This window comes from Malus sylvestris, chromosome 2, assembly GCF_916048215.2.
Source record: "Malus sylvestris chromosome 2, drMalSylv7.2, whole genome shotgun sequence".
Classification (NCBI taxonomy): Eukaryota; Viridiplantae; Streptophyta; class Magnoliopsida; order Rosales; family Rosaceae; genus Malus; species Malus sylvestris.
In genome coordinates, this window is record NC_062261.1 from 35741549 (window position 1) to 35763323 (window position 21775).

General features: G+C 37.2%; 3 protein-coding genes and 1 long non-coding RNA gene across 4 annotated transcripts; 2 read left to right on the plus strand and 2 right to left on the minus strand.

The window, feature by feature from the left end:
* Window positions 1-5182: 5182 nt before the first annotated feature.
* Window positions 5183-5974, minus strand: LOC126597729 (uncharacterized). The gene is made up of 2 exons (XR_007614309.1): window positions 5771-5974; window positions 5183-5637 (listed from the first exon to the last, which is right to left on the minus strand). It is a non-coding gene; the product is annotated as an uncharacterized LOC126597729 (long non-coding RNA).
* Window positions 5975-7788: 1814 nt separating this feature from the next.
* LOC126597582 (50S ribosomal protein L1, chloroplastic-like) lies at window positions 7789-12318 on the plus strand. The gene is made up of 7 exons (XM_050264381.1): window positions 7789-8182; window positions 8691-8870; window positions 8967-9021; window positions 10304-10431; window positions 11169-11252; window positions 11676-11801; window positions 11896-12318. Exons 1-7 carry the CDS (start codon window positions 7841-7843, stop codon window positions 12031-12033), a joined length of 1053 nt encoding a protein of 350 aa, XP_050120338.1. The 5' UTR covers window positions 7789-7840; the 3' UTR covers window positions 12034-12318.
* A 646-nt stretch (window positions 12319-12964) lies between these two features.
* Window positions 12965-17464, minus strand: LOC126597711 (structural maintenance of chromosomes protein 5-like). The gene is made up of 7 exons (XM_050264526.1): window positions 17255-17464; window positions 16542-16719; window positions 16298-16451; window positions 15633-15706; window positions 14470-14619; window positions 14280-14387; window positions 12965-13404 (listed from the first exon to the last, which is right to left on the minus strand). Exons 1-7 carry the CDS (start codon window positions 17290-17292, stop codon window positions 13363-13365), a joined length of 744 nt encoding a protein of 247 aa, XP_050120483.1. The 5' UTR covers window positions 17293-17464; the 3' UTR covers window positions 12965-13362.
* A 628-nt stretch (window positions 17465-18092) lies between these two features.
* LOC126597549 (RNA polymerase sigma factor sigD, chloroplastic) lies at window positions 18093-21751 on the plus strand. Its single transcript, XM_050264352.1, has 5 exons — window positions 18093-18717; window positions 19863-20093; window positions 20169-20309; window positions 21049-21249; window positions 21393-21751. The coding sequence occupies exons 1-5, from the start codon at window positions 18112-18114 to the stop codon at window positions 21669-21671; spliced, it is 1458 nt and encodes a 485-aa protein (XP_050120309.1). The 5' UTR covers window positions 18093-18111; the 3' UTR covers window positions 21672-21751.
* The last annotated feature ends 24 nt before the right edge of the window (window positions 21752-21775 follow it).

The following is a 21775-nucleotide window of genomic DNA, read 5'->3' on the forward strand; positions in this document are numbered from 1 at the left end:
CTTGATCTTGAAGAAACAGTGGCTTGTTGATCCAAGGGCCGTCGGGGCTTGATTTTGGAAGAACGATGAATGAAGAACGAAGAACACTTTCTTCAAGGGCCGTCGGGGCTTGATCTTGAATTGGTGGATGATTGTTGATCCAAAGGGCCGTTGAGGCTTGATCTTAGGATGAACGATGAACGAAGAATGAAGAACACTTTCTTCAAGGGCCGTTGGGGCTTGATCTTGAATTGGTGGATGATTGTTGATCCAAAGGGCCGTTGAGGCTTGATCTTAGGATGAACGATGAACGAAGAACGAATAACACTTTCTTCAAGGGTCGTCGGAGCTTGATCTTGAATTGGTGGATGATTGTTGATCCGAAGGGCCGTTGAGGCTTGATCTTGGGATGAACGATGAACGAAGAACGAAGAACACTTTCTTCAAGGGCCGTCGGGGCTTGATCTTGAATTGGTGGATGATTGTTGATCCAAAGGGCCGTTGAGGCTTGATCTTGGGATGAACGATGAACGAAGAACGAAGAGAGTTTTCTTGATTCTTCGGGAACCTGGATGCTTGAGAGCTTCGGAGTTTCAGAGCTTCAAGAATTTTGCGTAATGATTTTGGTTCCTTCTAATGAATGAATTAGCTTTCTATTTATAGAAATTTCCAAGGCCTAATTTTGAATATAATATTCCAGATGAAATAAGTCGTTTCTGCCAGGTGTTGACATGTGTCATGTTTGATGACTTTTCCAACTTATTTTGATTTTTTGTTTAGACATACGCTACGTGTAAAATTTATGTAATACATGAGCGTTGAAACTTTGATTTATCGGTCAACATTTATTTACCGAAATTTCGATGTCTACAAATACATTCTTAAAACTAAATTAAGATAATATAACTCAAAATTTCTCTAAAACAATTAATACATTTTAAGTTCCGAAACTTAGGTTTGGAGGGTTGGGTGATGTTCACTGTTTACAAAGCTAAATTCTGTCTTCTAGTTGACCCAAATATTTGAATATGGGTTCAAGGGCTGGAGTCAGTCATAACACTTATCTTTTTAGTTTTGGCAGAGATCTTCAATTTTAATTTCACATGTTTGTTAATATTAAAAGAATAAAATACCATTTCAAACCGGGTCAAATACTAGGAGAGGACATGCAAAAATGTACGGGGGTTGATATAGGAGACTACATAATGTGAAGATATAGGGGGTTGAAAGTTGAATATCAAAGTGCGCAACGAACAAGATTAACAAATAATAAGAATATTATTAAACAAACGAGAATGACAAGACGGCTATAAAACCCTAAGAGACTACATTGTGGCTAACTTGATTTCAAACTAAATTCCAAGCTCTATTTATAGAGCAATAAACTTTAAGAAACCCTAATACACAAATGCCAAAAATACCCTACTACAAGATCAAATCAAATCTCTAATTAATTTCCTAAATAAACCTAATAAATTCCAACACCCCCCGTCAAACTCATGGCGGTACACGTCATGAGGTTGCCAACAAGCAGATGCGGTTGCAAGACTTCATTATGCTAATTTCCGATGCCAATTTCAATATGGAATTTCACCGGTGCAAGTGCAAGATTCCAATGCCAGTGCCAGTGCCAGTGCCAGTGCCAATGCCAATGCAAGATTCCAATGCCAGTGCCAGTGCAAGATTTCCATGCCAGTGCCAGTGCAAGATTTCCATGCCAATTGCGAACTTTTGAACCAACTTCATGACAAACTGATACGCAGCGGACAAACGGATGAACAAATTGATACCCATCTATAACAGATTAAATTCCGAAGAATCAAACCTGCTCTGATACCAAGTTGAATATCAAAGTGTGCAACGAACAAGATTAACAAATAATAAGAATATTATTAAACAAACGAGAATGACAAGACGGCTATAAAACCCTAAGAGACTACATTGTGGCTAACTTGATTTCAAACTAAATTCCAAGCTCTATTTATAGAGCAATAAACCTAAGAAACCCTAATACACAAATGCCAAAAATACCCTACTACAAGATCAAATCAAATCTCTAATTAATTTCCTAAATAAACCTAATAAATTCCAACATTGAATGTATCAGTAAAAAAACGAAAAAACAAAATAAGAGGAAACCTATACTCTCAAATTTGTATTGACGTGGAGCTGATCAGTAAATTGGGTCAAAAAGTTTCCAATTTCACTTGTTTGCTAAATGGAATTATATTAAAGTATTACAGTAGGAAAGCCTCATTCATTGTCTTAAGCATGAATTTGCAGAAGGACAACTTTGGTCCTAATTCTTATTTACAGTGTAAGGAGTTATAGACAAAGATGCATAAGGTTCGAACAACTCTTTTTCTTTTCGAATAATTCCTTTTCTTTTAATATCATTTACATAAAGAAAAGCTAATGAAAAGGATCTCAAATTTTTTTTTATCTATCCAAAAACACTTAATGAATTTTGTTTGATTAAAATGACAAAAGGGGGTGACAGTACTGTAAATAAGTTAAAATTTAGGCGCAGTGACAATATTACAATTAAGTGAACAATTGTTTCTTCATAAAACCGACAATTATTTCTTCAAAAAATTTATTAAAAAAATCATTAATGTGTTTTTCATTGAAAATTTTGTTGTGTGAAACATTTTCCATTAAAACTCCCTTACATAAAATCAAACAGTACTTGATCAAAAATGTCGTACCCAGTGCACAAGGCTCCCGCTTTACGCAGGGTCTGGAAGAGGTGAATGTCGGCTAGCCTTACCCCCATTTATGGAGAGGCTGCTCCCAAGTCTCGAACAAGACAAATGCATGCAGATATGGTTGCATATGCTCAAATCAAAATCAAATTGCTGCTTAAATTTCAGCTCTGTTTATCTTGTATATAGAATACAATGATACGTTGGGTGGTCGTGCACGTGTTGTAGTTTTGGATTTCAATAATTTGGATGTTGGAAACAAGCTCGTACTTATGTTGAACTTGGCCACTTTACAAGAAAACCCCATTTGCTTTTGCAAACCCTATTTTCTGGTATCTCACACCCCCACAATTTCTGAAAGCATTTCCCTTGTAATTCTTATGTCTCTCGTACAAAGAATAAAACCATAAAGTTCTATTTATATGTATGGGCTTTAGTTACAAGAAAGGAATCCCATGAAAACCCCAAAACCTACTCTAAACAGACTTTGAAAACGCTGAACAACAAACAAGAAACACCCCAAACCAATCGATCAGTTGACCAAACCGATCGAGTTGGCCAAACTAATCGATCTCCCAGAATTAACAATTCCTCTTGTTGTGCTATTGCTATGAGTTGCTTGTTTTTGCTCTTACTGATCGCTCGCTTGATTGATAACCCATTCTAAAAACTTATTCATATTTTAGATAGTGGGACAACTCACAATATTACCTTATCTAATAATTTGAATCTTTTCCAGAGACGAGTATTTCTAGATTGGTAATAGGGATAAAGTACACTCACTTATGAGCCAAGCTTTATCGAACAAGTCGAACTATCTCATTAAAGATATGAGTTGTTCATTAGCTTTATGAGCTTAACATACCAAAGCTCCATAGGTACTCATATTTTTAACTAGTCTAGTATTTCTTTTGAGCTCAACCCTTTCACTTAAAAACTGAGCATAAACGAATTACTTCGAGCATATTTACAATCCCTACGTATGGTGCTCACCTTATGAAAAATATATGGTTTTGTGTTGAATGCATAAAAGACTAACATAAAACAAGCATGCTAGGTCAATTGCATTCCGAATCCACAAACAAAAGACATCAAGCCATCGTTGAGGGATTGGAGGAGGTAGGGAGAGATTGGAGGGAAACTGTTATAAAATTGGCTTGGGATCAAGGAAGAAAATATCGGTAATATCGGAAATATCGGTAGTCCGAAAACACGGAAATATCGATGGAAATATCGGGATAATATCGATATCGATAAAAATTATATGGAAACCACGGAAATTGTAAGAAAAACTTGGAAATTTTGATTGAAACTTTGCATGATGTTTATTTAGTCAATTATCTATTAGTTTATCACAAAAAATTGGAAGAAAATGCATTACATGATGGATTTAATTGATTTAAGTTAATTATACAGCGAGCTGGCAAATACTGTGAGTGAATAAAATATATAGTAATTAATGAAAAAAAAATTAAACACACCATAATCATTTATATATAATGATTTACTACAACTTTTCAAGTAAAACTCATATTTTAGTTTTTAAATCTACCCTAACATAATGCTGCACCCATCAAATATCTACTACCTTTCTTCCTTCTTCACGTGGGATGTACTACCTCCCTCATTTTCTATTATTTCTTTCCTTTCCACACACACACGCACAGACACACTTCAAAGTGCAAATCCACACCAGGGACCAAGCCATTTCCTTCTCTCACTCACTTCGACTCTCTCTCTCTCTTCTCTGCACTGTCTCTCTCTCTTTCTCTCAAAATCCTCTTACCTCTCTCCCTCTCTTGCCGTGACCACACACACACAGCAGCAGCACCATCTGCTCGACTCGAGCAGCTCGAGGACGACACCACCATCATCACACATCATCAGTCTTCTCTCTCCAGCCTCTGCGAGAATGGCAGATGACACCGTGACCTCCACCGTGGCGCACACTCCGGCGAGCACCATCACCACCTGTGAGAGGCGAAGATCTTGGCAGAAAGAGGCGCAGATCTTGGCAGCTGCGACGACGGAGCTCGGCTGCCATTCCGACGACGGAGAGAGAGCGATATTATCACGATAATCAATTGGAATACTCTGAAAATATCGCTGTTGGAAAAAAACGATATTATCGGCGATATTTCGCCGATAATATCGATATTTAATTCCTTGCTTGGGATACATGCAATATGTCACCCTATTTCAGGTAAGTACGTCTTTATTATTTATTTAAGAGGTGTGGAGTTCGGGCTACCCGTACAATGAGCCAAACATCACAATTTAGTTTTGAATTAGCTATTTACATGAGTTGAACGTAAAATCTATCACTTATAAATGAAGAAAAATATCACTAGATTGTAATAGTAAATACGTTGCTCTCGTTTTTTTTTTGAACAAATATTATCCACACTAGGGCCTCGTTTGACAATTCGGATTATACTGATTATATCAGTCGGATATGATTAATAGTCATCCGATAGTATCGATTAATTAGTCGAACGTTTGGTGCAATATCGGACTAAGACTGGATTATTTATATTGTGTTTGGTATACAACATTTCTTGAATACAGTTTCAGCAATATACATATGAATTTAAGCAGAATTCCAAAAAAATTACAAAAATTTATGAAAAAATCCAACTTTTAGGATCCTTGTAAAATCCATAAACAAATCAACCAAAAACAAAAATGCCAAAAATAAATATTTTTAATGGTTGGAGCCCAGAAATTAAATATTTTCAACCATAATCGGGGAAAGTCAAGCTTCCTTCCTTGTCTTCGTCCTTCTCGTTGAAGCCCAGAAATCAACCATAATCAGGGAAAGTCAAGCTCCCTTCCTCGGCTTCGTCCTTCTCGGTAGAGCCTAGATAAAAATTGTTATCCCTCTACTCGTCGGAGCCCAGCTCCCTTCCTCGTCAGTGCCTAGATAGGAAGAATTTGAATCATTGTCTTCCTCCTTCAACCCATGGAAAGTTCGATTAAAATTGTTGTTGTCAGAGATTGAGGGCGAACAGAGGAGGTGGGAGGTGTGTGTGTAAAGGAGAAGGGAGGAACAAAGAGAGAAAAAGAAGAAGATGATGGAGATGAACCTGCTATCCATACGAGAGAGCGAGCAAGAGATGCGAGAGTGGAAGGAGAGCGCTGCAAGTGAGGGACAGAGTGAGTGAAAGGATCCCACCGGACTAATAATACATAGGTTTTAGAAGGGGATAAATAATCGGGTGTGAGGGGTATAAAATAAGTAGGCCCAGATTAAATAATTCGGTGCTTATTTCATACGAAGCTCACCAAAAATCCGTTTTGTATTATTAATACTATCATGTGGTACTATACGGTGTGTCAAACAAGGCCTAAGGGGGAGGGGGAGGGGAGGGGAGGGCTTAACCTTACAATAGGCTAGCAATAATGTGGTTCAAATTCGCCTTTAGTAAGAATCAAACATAAGACATCTTACTTACAAATAAAAATAAATACCGCTAGACTATAGTACTAAATGACAATAAGTTGCTCTCGGTGAATGTGAAAAAAAGTGCTAATCAAATGAGACAGACCTGGCTCAATCAAATATTGGCCTAACTAGTGCGTGAAGCCCATTTAAGACCCAAATGTTTCTTGGTCTTGAAAGGGGTAATTCCAGCCTAGTATTAAGCCCCCCAAAACCCAAACCCTCTAGCTTCTTCCCAGACCCGTCTGCGCCTCTCACAACGCTCACTGTCTTTCTTCTCATACCCAACGTTTATTATTTTTGTTTAAATAAACATAAATGAAGCAATAAATTTTGACATAGAAGGAAAATTGACAATATATCAAATTACCAAATCAGCCATCAAATTTAAATTTGATGTTTTGATTTTAACATCTTCTTTGGAAATGCTTACTTTCTGATTTTGAAAGGACGTATTTACTCTCTTTATTTAATGGAAGATTAACAAAAGTTTAGATTTGAACTTTAAGATCTCGTTTCGCAGCTCGGACTGTACTGACTATTTCTGTCGGATAGGATAAATAGTCACCGGATAGTACTGACTAAATTAATCAGGCGTTTGATGCAGTATCAGACTAATAATCGTATTATTTATAATATGTTTGGTATTATATCGGATATGAGGAATTCAAACAAAATCTTCCTTTATTTAAATCAAACTTAAAATAAAATTAAAAAAAAATCATCATTTTTGTTCCCCATCTCTCCGCCTCACCCTGGGACTCCCTCCCTCTCTCTCCCTTCTTCTTCTTCCCCTGCAATTTCAGTCAAGAACCTCTACAAATACACCATGTTTCTTTGCAAGACCCAGTTGCAGAAGAAATGAAATCATTTCTTTTGTTCCCCAGATCTCTCCGCCGCACCCACCAAACTCCGTCCCGCTCTCTCCCTTCTTCTTCTTCCCCTGCAATTTTAGTCAAGAATCTCTCCCCAGTTGTAGAAGAAGCCCATAGGAAGACATGCGACGGCCAGGACTTAGAGCCTTTGACTTGCGAGGGCCAGGCCTCAGGGCTCTTGTAGCAGAGGAAGACGTCGAGGCCGTAGGCGTTGACGGTGCCGACAAGAACGACGATGGGGAGAACGACGTCGGTGAGTACAACGACTGCGATAGGAGGTGTTGTGGAGAACGAAGTGCGAGAGAGAGGGAAGGGAACTGGACTAATAATCCACTCCTTTTGGAAGGGTTTATTATGTAGGTGTATACCCTACTAAATTGGCAGACTGACTAAATTAATCCGATGATTATTTAAACGGGAGGGCACCAAACAACCGGTTCCGTATAATTAGTCCTATCCGATGCTCTATACGGTGTGCCAAATGAGGCCTAATTGCTAGCTGAGCTTACCATGAAGGTTTAATTAACAACTTTTTCACTACGAATGTCGCATTAAAAGTACGATACCACAAAAAAAAATTCAGCCATTAAATTTTTAGTGTCAATAAGTTTCCTTAGATTACTAATACCGCTGTTCCAAAAATGCAAACACACTTGCCAAACTTCATTAATATTACGTCTTATTTACTGCGCTATTGTAATTACTATTGCTGACGGTAACTGTGGTGTACCATACCATCCATAAGGTCTATAGCAGACAATAGCAGCCACCTCTTATCTCGAGCATAAATGGATAGATAGCAATTTATCAAAATCCTTCATTTACAGAGAGCTCCAACAATGGCTACAAGCACCACACCCTCGTCCCTCATGCTAACGTACGCCTCCTCCTACGGGCACCCACAAGACCTCACTCCCTCCCTCCTCTCCTTCCAGCCCAAGCTGCTCTTCAAAACCTTCTGCATCTGCCAGCTGGCTCTTAGGCCTCGCGAGATCAAACCAAGCAAATGGGCCAATTCCGAGCCTCACCGAGTGCCCGCGGCGGCTCTTACGGCGGAGGCAGAGGTGGCTGAGGATGTGGATGGGAACGAAGAAGTGAAAGGAGGTGATGGCTCTGCTGCTGTTGCTGTTTCTTCAAAGCCCAAGAAAGGGAAGGCTGCATTGCTTTTGAAGAGAGACAGAGTGAGTCTTTTTCTGGTTTTTCTTCTGCAAGTTCGGATTTTTCATTGTTTTGGGGTAAAATTTGATTATTTCGGTTACCTTGGTGGGTTTTGCTTGTTTTTGGTTTTGATTACGGTTTTGGGATTCAAATTTTATGCGTTGTTCTTATATTTAGTTTTTAGTTTGATGAACATCGGTTAATTTAGCTAATACTTGTTTGTTATACTAATTTAAATTCTAAAAATTAAGGATTGATTTGAGTAATTAAGGTCATTTCGTTATCTTGGAGAAGAGACTAGTTCTGCAAAATTTGATATTTACATCCTTCAAGTTTGATGGTTTTCTTATGGTTTTGCATAATTATAAAGATGGAGAATGCTCCGAAGTTGCATTTGATAATCCGGTTCTAGTTTCTTTTTATGTTTATCATTTATGTTGTTAGATATAATCCTGCAATGTCTTATTTTTAAGTTCTTCCAAGATATCGGTAGTATTCAAGTGCTCGGGTGTCTTCTTTTGTAAATGTCAGACAAGGTCCAAAAGATTCTTGGAAATTCAGAAATTGAGGGAAACCAAAAAAGAGTATGCGCTGCAGCCTGCCATTGCTTTACTGAAAGAAATGACGAATACGAAATTTGTAGAAACTGCTGAAGCCCATTTCCGCCTCAATATTGACCCAAAATATAATGACCAACAGCTAAGAGCAACTGTGAGTTTTCTGATCTTGTTGGTCAGAGATATGTTTAGTTATCAATGCTTAGCACTATATTATATCCTTTCATTTATTGTGGAATTCTTCTACTAGGTAAACCTGCCCAAGGGAACCGGACAGACTGTTAAAGTGGCTGTTCTTACTCAAGGTAGTTACGATTCTCAATTTCTCACCTCTGCACTACTGTCCTTAGTGGAGAAAGAGTAATCATATCTGTCATTCGGTATGAGCTAAGGAGATGTATAAAGTAATCCACGTATTTGAACCTAGTTATACAAGTTGAAGATTTCAACCTAGAGAAAAAAAGTACAGGAGCATAACTATGCAGGCAATTTCCGCATTAGCATGTATTAGGTAGGTGTCCATTATTTTGAAAATATGTTATTTGAATTCTCTATAGGTAATTGTTTTGTCAATTAAGCGTAAAAGGCGAAAACAAGTAACACCTTTACTGAGTGGTGTTTTGTGCTCTTTATGCTACTACCTTGGTTGATAAGAACAGAAAAATACTTTCTTGGCTGAATCTAGGCATCTCTAAGTGTTTTTTATTTTCTGCCAAGGGGACATTTTGCAAATGAATTAGTTGGAGGGTTTAGTATAGTATTCTCATTTCTTCCATGAACTGGTCTTGAAATGATTGATGAGACGTTGTTCCTCTACTCTTGGTGAATTTTCTGTACCTGCCAATTTCTAGTTAGTGTATCACTCCTTTTGAACTTCAAATTGGATTGGATCGTGACCATTTCTCTTGTATGTAGTCTTAATAGTTTTTCATGTAAGGTATAGTCACTTTCTTCTCTGAGTTTAAATTTTCCTATACTTTCTTCTTCCTGATGAAAAGACGATCTCTAAGTCATTTGAGTCCAAAGGAGGTTTATATATTTTTTAGTAATTATAAGGTTTTTCTTAAACCTTTTTTTAAGAATAAATGGAAGTAGTCCTGATTGGAGTATGTTGTTATAAGAATAAATGGAAGCAGTCCTGATTGGAGTATGTTGTTATAATTTATAGTCTTGGTAGTTCATTACATAGGGTGTTGGAGATGTTGCACTGTCTTAGAGATGTTGCACTGTCGTACTTTATAGCTTATATTTACAGATAAATGCTCTCTCAGAAGTTAGTGAAAATATGTGCTATATCTGATAATTTGCACCTTAGGTATTTCATCAGTAGTAGGAGTTTACCGGTTGATCTCAACAGGCATTTCTGTACTTTGTTTGAATAATGTCAAGATTGTGTACATCTTCTACTTTTCCAGAAATCTTAAATATTCTGGTTCTCATGTTTCCCCGTTCATAATTTGCAAAAAGTTGGTGTTCTTTATGCTTGAGCTCATTTTATATCTAAGTATCTATTCTGTGCACAAATTATTTAATGTTTTTGGTTTCATATATGTCATGTTCACAGGTTATCTTCTTTAATATCTGCAGGTGAAAGGTTTGATGAAGCGAAAAATGCTGGAGCAGATTTGGTTGGTGGAGATGATTTGATACAACAGATAAAGGAAGGGTTCATGGAATTTGACAAGCTAATTGCTTCACCGGATATGATGCCTAAGGTGTTGCCTTCATTCTCTTTTTTAATCAAAATAAGTGATGTGCCTCTACTGTCTGTTTGACAAGAAGGCATGTAAATCATTTTCGCTTTTACAGAGCATCTTGATAAGGGTAAAGCTAAATGCTATGTTCTTGGTTTGGTTTTTGGTCATCAAAATTAGAGTATATGGTTGAAATGCTAGGCTCCTGTGATTGAAATGAAAAAACTAGTTTTGCAGCAGAAAAATAAACTAGTCAGCTTCATAATAGTTTGACTCTAAAACTTGATGTGCATGATGAGGTGCTTGTGTGTATTATTTGGTTGATAGTGGTGAAGTTCGTGTTATTCATAAGTGAAATTAAGAACAAACAAATTGCATCAGTATGCATCTTATATTGAGATCCCGCTTCACATAACTAAATAAATACAGCTAAGAAAGAAAAAGAACAATAGGTGCTGCCCTGTTTTCCTCGTGTTTGTTCATAAATGGAGTGAAAAGTGACTCATGTTAGACTGGCTGGTCAGGTCTGCTTTTATGATTCTACCAGCTGGCTTTCTTAGAAGTGCTTAACTTTCACCTCTTACATCATATTATGAGGTATCTTTCTTTAACACGAAGTAAAAGAGTAACAACAGCAGCAACAACAACAAAGCCTTATCCCACTAAGTGGGGTCGGCACACAAAGTCAAGAGTAAATTCACAATTTATCCATGTTCTCCATTAAGTTTTCATTTTATTGTCTTTGCTACTTGTCTCAGGTTGCTAGCCTAGGAAAGATTCTAGGACCACGAGGGCTCATGCCAAACCCGAAAGCTGGTACTGTCACGCCTAATATTCCACAGGTATGGCTTGGATTGTGATGTTTTGTTTCCTTTCTGCACTTCTTTGGATATGCTTTCTTAGCCTAAATCCTAGCGTCTGTTTTAGTTATTTCCGCATGTCTCATTGTATGCATATATACATTTATATATCTGACACAGTAAGAACAATGAAATTGACAGAAGTCATTAGGTAAAAACTTAGGCTCACACACACACACACACACACACACACACACAGGGGATGATCCAAATTTTCAATAGGAATTGAATGAATTTTGGCACAATAAATACAGTGAGGGAAAATGAAATGAAATATGGTAGGAACATCCAAAGGATCATCATGGTAGTTCAGGAATGGATTTCCTTGCGACTGGGCAAACTTCACGACGATTTGATTTCTCAGCTTACTGTTTAAAATGGATTTATTCGTATTCTCTTTTTCAGGCCATAGCAGAATTCAAGCAGGGGAAAGTTGAATATAGAGCAGATAAAACTGGTATAGTTCATTTGCGTTTTGGAAAAGCTGACTTTTCTGAAGAAGACCTTCTCGTAAACTTGCTTGCAGCAGTTGTATGTTCTTCACTTCTTTTTTTCTAATTTTGATTGCTGTCTGAATTCCACCCAATTGGCCATGATATTCATTTACTTATATTTTACCTGGCAGAAATCAGTAGAAGCAAATAAGCCACCAGGTGCAAAAGGTGTTTACTGGAAGAGTGCACACATATGCTCTTCGATGGGGCCTTCCATCCGGTTAAATATAAGGGAGATGCTCGATTTCAAGCTTCCGACAAATGCTTGAAGAACACGAACCACTTGTACATGTCTTTAAATTGTTCATTCAGCCTCTTAGGTGCCACTGTCGAATCTTTGCCCCTGTAGTTGGTAAAGACGGTAGGAGAGAGTAAGGGGATGAAGGCGGAGGGTGACCTTGATATCATGGTATCTTGGTTGAGACTGTCCCATAAAAGAGCACACGAATCTCATCTACACCGAGTGAGAAAGGCCATGTACTAATTTTGCGATCGATATTATCCACTCACCACTTTGGTTTCTTGTTTATGAATGAGAGAAATTTTACATAGTATATGCAATGTCTGCCAGGTCTCGAGCTGCTGATCTGGGTTAATCTCGGTCGGGACAAAGTGGTTGTTTAACCAGAAAACAATGTCTGCTGGAGCCAGACATCATTTGAAATGAATAATTTCTTCTTCCTAGATAAGTTTAAGCAGTCTGCTAAACTGTTTCTAGGCAGGCAAACAAATCAAAAGTACATATTTGATTGAAAAGTCTAATAAGCAGTCTGCTAAACTGTTTCTAGGCAGGCAAACAAATCTAAAGTCTAATAACCGAACAAAAGTTGATTGGCAAATGTTGGCATGGGAACCATAAATTCTTAAAACTGGTTCACACAGAACTAGTTTCATTCACGTTAATAGGTAAAAATTTGATCCATTTTTGTTAATCATACCAGGGACTGCCCGTAGATCCTGACATTTTGAGACTGAATCCATAACTTACAATTTCATCTGTAGGGGGTTCATAAGGAGTCAGATTTTCAAGTTCTAGCTCAGCAGCAGCTAGATCCTCTTTTGCTTTGAAGATCCTTTGTTGACGAGTTTCTTCTTGCTTCTTCAAATCTTCCATTTCATTGTGTTTTTCTTCTATTAACACTCCCTATAAACATGTGGATGAAATTGAAGCACAAGAAAAACTCAATTATCCACACTACATACTAGAGAAGGCTAAAATCACATTAAGAGAATAGAGTACCACATTAGCATACCAAGCGGTTCACATTTTCCATAAGTTTCATTCGTTTGTTTGCATTTTCATTTTTCACTAATGTTTTTTTCTACTTTTGTACTCTTAGACTCTGTCGCCACTCTCTCTTGTTTTTGTTTCCTTCAGCAGGTAAAAGATTAGTACACCAGACGTAAAATAAAAGCACAGTCAGCAATAAATGGACTGTATGTCATGTCAATATATTATGCACGAATATATCAACTCAATGAAGCCATCATACTCAATAGGTTCTTTCAGTTGATTTAGAGTTCTTGCAGCTTTCTCCAACTTCTTCTTTGCATCTTTTTCCTGTTCCATAGCTTCCATACATTCAGCCTTCTTCATATCATACTTTAGCCATGGCAATTTTTTTTTTCATGGTCTCTGCCTGTAGATGACATCAAGAAATAAATTTTAATTCCAGCTTAATTGTGTGGGAAGCAGAAGGGCTTTTTTTGAGGGTGGGGAGGGGATTTAGACCTAGTTTGGGAGTGAGGTGCTTAAAAAAAAAGCACACATGAAAAAAAGCTGTGAGGGTTTTAGGTGTTTGGTAAACTGAAAAAAAAGGGCTTATTTTGGAAGCTGCTGTGAAAATAAGCTGAAATCAAAGGAAAAAGCTGAAGCTGCTATTTGCAGCTTTGGAAAACTGGCTTTTTTTCAAAGCACACGGAGCTACAGTGCTTCTTTAAAGAAAAGACCCACTATTAGACTGCTTTTTTTTTTTTCCAAAAGCACTTTTACAAAAAAGTTTACCAAACACTCTGATTTATTTCACAGCCGCTTATTCTTACAGCACAGCCGCTTATTCTCACAACAGTTTTTTTTCAAAGCACAGCAATACCAAACCAGCCCTTATAGAGGCAGATGGAGTTCAGTTTTTTTTTCTTTCTCTAGAACTATAAGGGAGATGGGAGGAGAACTTACGGGATAAAGTCAGATTCTCATTGTTGCCGTATAGGGTTCAGTTTCACCTGCATTTAAGGATCTAACTTTCCTTCTAGTATGGCCTGATGGGGTAGGTAGGAAATAGGAATGAATCACATTTATCTTACAGTGTTTTCCTTCAGATGTTTTGGTTTGTGATGTTCGATGCTGTTTCATGGATGGTGAATCTGATAGTGTTGAGTACGTGTACTAGCTCTAAATGGATATCAGTGCACTTTATTGTGTATGTGCTATAATTTTTTTTACTAAGAGCTTGTATCTTATCATAAAAATACTTTGTTGTGATTCAGTTCATCCAACAAAACTAAAAAGGCAAACCTTTGCGAGAAGTTCCTCTCTTTGGCAGACACGCTCAACATCTTTCTCTTGTTCAGCATTCAGTGCCTTCAACTGATTCAAAGTTTCTCCATTTTTTTTTTCAACAGCCTAAATCAAAAAGGTAAAATGTCTAAGTAGCATGATAAAGCTAATTATAATTGTCTGACGTAAGGACAAATTAGAAACCCACTCGCTCAACTCTTTTCAATTTCTTGCTTTGCTCAATAAGTGCACGATGTTGGATCGGCAGTTGAGGATCACCTGCAGCCTTTTCAGTCTCTTCCAGAAGTTGCACTGGAGTTAATTTGGCGAACTCACAGACACGATCTTGTGGTAAAAACTACAAGCACACCCCCAAAATTCATAAGGAAAAAAATGATAAAAAAAATAGAAGAAAGAGAGAAAAGCACTGACCAAAATTCATATTTAGCAACAAAATTGCTAGCAATAGTTTCAAATAGTATCATAAATATGAGTTAAAACTGAAATATCTTCAAGGGAGACAAATAACAGGAAATCAAACAAACAATGTCATATACATGCATTGGTACACTCGCAGTCGCACATAAACAACTTGACAGCTAGTGCATCCCTCACAACTTTTACTACTACAATATATAATTTACCTACTCTTCTCAACATTAGTTCATTTAGAAGAATTTAAAATGCATAGGAATGATCAGTTAAGATGAAAAACAAAAGTATGCCCCTAAATAAACCAATATTTAGCACACACTTTTATCAAAAGAAAGGAGTAGCATTTCAAAAGGTTCACGCAACAAAAGCTCTCAATTTTACTAGCACAGCAAGTACGAACAATGGAATGCAGAAGAAGTGAAATATAGAGGTCTCTTTAAATAATTTTCTGCCTATAATAAGACTAAATCAAGACACTCCTCATCTCTCTCAACTTTAAGAAAATACTTGGCATTTTTCTATAATTATAAAGGGTTAAAGACCAAGGCGCCAAAAAATCAAGAAATAAAGCATCAACTTTGTGAGGATGTTAAGTAACAGTTTCTACCATCTATTGCAGTCCTTACTAAGTAATTATTTCTGTCTGTACGTATACTCTGAATCTGTACAGTACCAAGTTTGTAAAAGTACTGCCTATTCTATGCATGTATAACCTTCAAACTGTTGTCTTCTACTAAAAACTAAAAAACAACAACGAATTCTGATTAAGATAAAAAATTCAGTCACAAAATTCAATTACAAGGTGCAGATATCCAAAAGGAATATCAACAAACAAAAACATGTGCATGCATATCAAAAGTCATATTGCATCCAAACATAAAAACTACAAAATTAAGACATGCCCTGATCTGATGGTAATTATAAAAAGAAACTCACTTGAGTTAAATTGTTGACCTGAACAATAAACCTTTGACTGATTTCAACTACATCTTTTTTAGGCACCACCCTTCCTTGAATACAAAGAAGGTTGATAAGTTAGTCCTTGAGATTACTCCTGTGTCTTCTCAATAAACCAGTATTTATTTGGGAAGTAGCTTATTTCCCTTGATAATGCATGAGAGAGAATGAGATAAAATCAACCAATTTTCTACTTTCGTCTATAGTGAATCAAGACATGTAATCCACTTGCATAATAGTGGCCAAAATTTGTAAATATTAAAACTGACACAATTTGAAAAGAAAACAAGCTTGTGTACAAGTACTTCACTTATGCTGAGTGAAGACAACAATAAATGCAAAATAAGAGCTACATGCGTGGAAGCGCAATTCTTGGAATGGAAAGTAACGCATAAAATGATTTACAGAAACTACTAAAACACAAGTCATAGCAATGTAGTTTAAACATCCTCGTTCTCTGGGAAAATGTTGGTTAAACATAATACTTTAAGGGGCGCCTAACAAGTATAAAAACATTTATCTTAATGACTATAAACCACCTCAAGTTATCGCCTAAAGATCACTGTTGGTTGGTCCATAAATATATTCAAGAGAAATGATGAAATAATTTACTTTGAGAATGTTACACGTGCGAAACTACTTACCATTGTATAACCATTCAGATTTGTTCGGTGTATCAATCTCACGCATAATTTCAATATGCTCCTCTTCGGTATCCCCTCTCAAGGTTATTTTAGTATAACCGGACTCCTCACCACGCTTCACATATGCTCCAACACTGGTCGCCCTCCCAAGTAACTGTAGTTACCAAACCCTCTTCTTTATATATTGTCTAGCAAAAACAAACTTATGAAACGTAATAAAATATGCTCCCTGATATTAACTGACCTGAGCCTCATCGCCAAAACCTAGTGTTATTGCACATACGAGAGAGCTCTTTCCGGGCTCATTTGGTGCAATTACAAGGTTTAGACGAGGGGCCGGTTTGCACGTTATGTGACCAAAGGTCATAAAATTATGGAGCTCAATCCTAGTTATGCTTCCTGGCTTATAGTCATCTTCACCCCTGAAAGAAAGAGATGATAAGCATTAAACCTTCACATAATTGCTGAACAAATCAAAACAACACAGGAAATAAAATTTCACTTTCACATTTTCTGTATATCAAGAAAAAATTTGAATAGTATCCTCTTGAGTTTAACAAGACAATCGGTTCAACATAGCTAAATAGATATTTTGTTGTTTCTGCATTGACTCAGAATTTCTATAGGTCCCAAATGACAAAATTTTAAATCTTTACCATTGTGTTAAGCAGAATAAGGTTTTACGGTGAATTCCAAAATCCTCAGTTTAATTTCTTAACATAACCATGGAAGACAAAAGAAAAGGTTAAACATTTCATTTAACACGAATAATTATTAATAAAGCAAAATATAAACATAAAGACATAAAATTTTCTGGGTAACCAAACAGACAGTAGGAAAAATTGCAATTAGAATGAAAAAGCCCTAATTCTAAACAAGACTGACAAACTGAGTACCAGAATACATATAAGAATTTCAAATTCAATTTCAAAAGTGGAGTGAAACGAGTCTCCGGACCTTGTAATTTTGAGGCGCTTTGCGAGACGGTCTGCCATTCCTGAACGTTGCCGTGCTGCTTTCTGATTCTTCGAGAAATTGGGGTTTCTGAGGTCTATCTGCGAAACCCGTGATCGATTTGGGACGGGTATGGAAGTTAAAACCTTGGGCTTTGGGAAGAGAAAGAGAAAAGAATTGGCGCCAAAATGGAAAAAGTGGAGTACCAGTATGCGTTTGCCGTTTTGTAAGCCGCAAAAGGAGAGTAACGTGTTTTACTATTTTGATCATAAATTTATTTCGGACACGTCATTTTCATTTTTATGGTCAAGATCGAATAAATTAAATACCATTAAATGAAGAAAACTAACAAAAGATATACAAGAAGTAAAAATAAGTCTATAAATAGCATCACTTTAAATAAAATTAGACAGCTTGGCGTAAAAAGTTTTTTTTCAAATTATTTTAAAAATGCTTCTTACCATATATTTTTATTATCTCTTTATAGATATGAGATCTATATGTGCTAATGAGTCATAAATCCATTAAGGATGACACGAATTTTGATACAAATATGCGGTAAGCCTTTTATTTTTTTATAAAAAAGTACCAGCTATTATGGTATAAATATGTGGTAATGCTTTAAAAAAAAGTATTAGCGGATGGTTTAGTCTCTTCTGACCAATGGCCATCATCGTGTAATTCATCAAATACAGATCTAAAATTCATTCCGTCTTCAATCAATGAACCATCCCGTAATGATAATCCTATCGGTACTCTAAAATAGAGTAAAAGAAAATCAAATACCAAAAATAAACATAAATACGCAGAAAAAAAAATTAAAAGACATAATTTGAATCCGATGATCGAGACTGAAATCAATGACATCCACAGATAGCAAAAATTTAGCACCGGACGGACTCCTCTATCCTCTCTCTCTGTCCGTTGGACTCACATGGCAAAACACACAAATATCTCTCCAGAAAGAAAAATCAATTGCTCACACTTCACTCCTTGTACTCTCTGTAATCTGTATGGCCATCACCAGCAGCATATGTTCATCACCAAACCAACCTCCAACTCTCCCAACACTTCCACTCAAAACCCACCACCCTCTCCAACTGCACTTCCCTCCACTCTCTTCCTCTTCCACCTCCAAATTTGGCGCCAGTTTGGTCTCCAATGACGCATTGGTAGTTGCAGCTGCGGCCGAGGCGCTGGCGCTGGCCCGGGCTGCTGTAGAGGCGGCCAGAGATGCTGCAGCGGCGAGGGATGAGATTGTGAAGGCTTGGAGTTGTAGGGAGAGTGGGAATGGGAGTGGTGGGTTGGTGATGAGGAGGAAGAGGAGGAGGAAAAGGAGAAAAGGGTTGGAGGGTTTGGATGAGGAGAGGGAGAGGGGCGTTGGAGATGGAAAGTTGTCGTTTGGGTTAGTGAGATGTGGGCATCTGGGCTCAAAAGAAGAAGCAGAATGCTGTCTAAGTCTCAAGGTACTATAATTCTCCTTGATTCTTTGTATAGCAAATTTGTACTAGTATTCCGAGAATGGTTAGTTTTATACAAAAAACGTTCATGCTATGTACAGACTAAATTAGTTAAAAATGCACCGCAAAAAGATTTGGTGGATGATTTTGAAATGAGTAAATACAATGTGTTTAAAGGGATTTGCAAATGGCTACTTGAATGGAGTCGTCATTTGTGAATCCTTGTTTGCGCATTTCGAATCCCTTCATCTAGTGTTTTGCGATTCATTTGTAACTAATTTACCTCGAATGTTTGGTACTTGCAAATTCCTGATTCAAACATAGCTTACAACGCGCCCAATTAAAGAAAAAGCGTATGTGTCAGCCAGCTGCCATGTTCTAACTGAATCTTACTGCACGAACTTCCGTTAGGGTCTCTCCTGTTGAAAAGTAGGATGTTTTCTAAAGTATTGGCCTTGAAGTGTTTTTCTCTATGGTGTAAAGTAGTTATGTGCTTATATGTGAAAAGCCTAACTGCCATTTACTCTGTCGTATAAATAATTGATGGGTGTTCTTCTATTTCTCGATTTAGACTGCATATTGCGCATCATTGTTTGTTCCGATTTGAGTTTGGAGAATGATTGGTTGGTTTCAATATTCGAGTTCATCAATTCTTGCCAAGTTCAAGTGCATTATTTAAGAAATGGAGTCTTGCTATGGGTTACATTTTGTAAATTCGTTTACTTGCTCGCCTTTCTTGCATCTCATCTTTGTATTATAAGAAATTCTCACATCTAGGCATTTGTAGAACTGAACATATACTTTTTAATGCTAGATGACACTATAATGTTTCTTAAACTGTACAGTTTGATGTTGTATATGATGATCACTACAGCTAGCAACATTCTCACCTCTAGTTTTAGTTTTCTTCCTATCTACTGCTCCTTGTAAATGATGAAACTAACATGATTCAATTGGTGGCCGTTGCATAAACCTTAAAAAAAGTTTTAAGTTTCTGCTAATCTTTATACTTCGGTTCACATGATTTTCCTTTTGTTTTCAAATGCAATTACTAGGAACAGCTTTAGTTGGAACCGTGTTTTGTTTTAGAACAGTTCTCAAATTACTTCTTGCAGAGTTTTCTAATCTGTGTATGGCCTTTAATGACACAGGAGGGAGCAAGACTAGAATCACGAAGATTAAGAGTCGTAGAAGCTGAAGAGCAGGAGCCGACCTCAAATCAGTTAGCCAAGGCAATGGGAATGAAGACGAGAAGTATAGATAAGGTGCTTTGTAAGAAAAGAGAGTCAAAAGAAAGAATCATCAGGAGCTACCGGGGACTCATTGTCTCTGTTGCCAGCAGTTATCAAGGCAAAGGGTTAAGCTTTCAAGACCTCATTCAGGTTCCTACACCTTTTTTACTCCTGTCCAACACTTTCCATAAGTTGCTCCACGAAACTAAGTATCTATTTATGCAGGAAGGGAGCATTGGGCTACTTCGAGGGGCAGAGAAGTTTGATCATGAGCGAGGATGTAAGTTATCAACTTACGTCTACTGGTGGATCAGGCAAGCTATTATCAGAGCCCTAGAGAAGAAGTCTAGAATAATCAGATTACCAGTGAGAAGCTAACCTAATTAACCATTGTTCTTAAACAGTTGGATTTAGTTCTTTTTGTTAGACACTGCTTCTGCTTTTTGACTGAGGTTACCTAATCACTGAGCTACAGATTTTATGTTAGTGACGTAATTAATTAGTTAGTTCTATGGGTCTCGGGTGTTTATTGGTTTTCTGATGCTTCGAGTTTTGCACCACATTCACGACTAGGTTCAATGTCTCTTAATTGGAAATGGGGACTACTTCTTGAACGAAAACAGTACATTTCCTGCGTTGCATTTCAATGGAAAGTTCTAATGCTGGGGGTAGGATATAGTAAACCAGGTTATCTTGTCAGCCCAAAGTTTTCTCGAGAATTTGCGCCTTTGCTTCTTGCTTATTGTATATATCAGTTGGTGCATCGAAACCATGGTACGTCTGAGAAGAAAAAATATTGATGGTTAAAGCAACTTTTATCAGACGTGACTATACTTGTTAGAATTTGTTTGAAATGTTTTCGTCAAGATTGTTCTACTGTTAAAGGTGAATTTTATTGAATATAGATGCTGAGGTTAGCTTGCAGCTGGAGATGCTCTTTTGGCGTATAGATGGCGTTAAAACTTGTTTGAGATGATATAGATAGCAAATTTGTATCAAAATGAGTTCCTTTCCTTGCACATATTTTATACAACTCTTGCGAGATAACCTGGTAGAATTGCATTGATTGAAAGATTACAGAAGTATGGTTAGTTCATTTCTGCAGGTTAACATGTGCGGTGTGATGGCAAAAATCACAAAAGCTAAAAATTCCTTCAACCAAAGAATACAGCGACTGCCTACATATGACGAAATCGCTCAAGAGGTCAATGTGCATGCTGCAACAGTAAAGCTTGTTTGCGAGAGGAGCAGACCGCCAATTTCATTGGATCGAGTGGTAACTGTTCGGGGTTGCATGTCACTGCAGGTCTGTTTCTTGAATCTTATTTCCACTTTAGTGAATGTTTGCTTTCATGGCTATGCTCCATTAGCAGCTCAAACGATTGTGGAAAGTGTATCAGTTACGCTTCATTAGTCGATCTTAATTTATTAGTTCGCATTCTGCCGCAGGAGATCATGCAAGGGCCAGAGGAGATGATGCCAGAAAAGATGCTTACAAAACAGCTAATGAAGCAAGAGGTCGAGAAGCTTCTCAAGACTCTGAGCGATAGAGAAGCATATGTGTTGAGATTACACTTTGGGCTACACGGAGAGACCCCAAAGTCCTTTGAGGACATAGGAAGACTGTTAAAGCTTTCGAGGGAGAGGGTTCGACAGATTAATGGAATTGCGTTATCAAAGTTAAAGCAGACTAGTACATTCGACAATCTAAAATTGTATATTGTATAGTTTTTTCGATGAACAAAATATTAAGATAGAGAAAGGTAAATAGCATAACGAGAAAAGAAGCGGTTGCATTTTTTGTTGCATCAGTAATTCTTTTCTTAAACTCC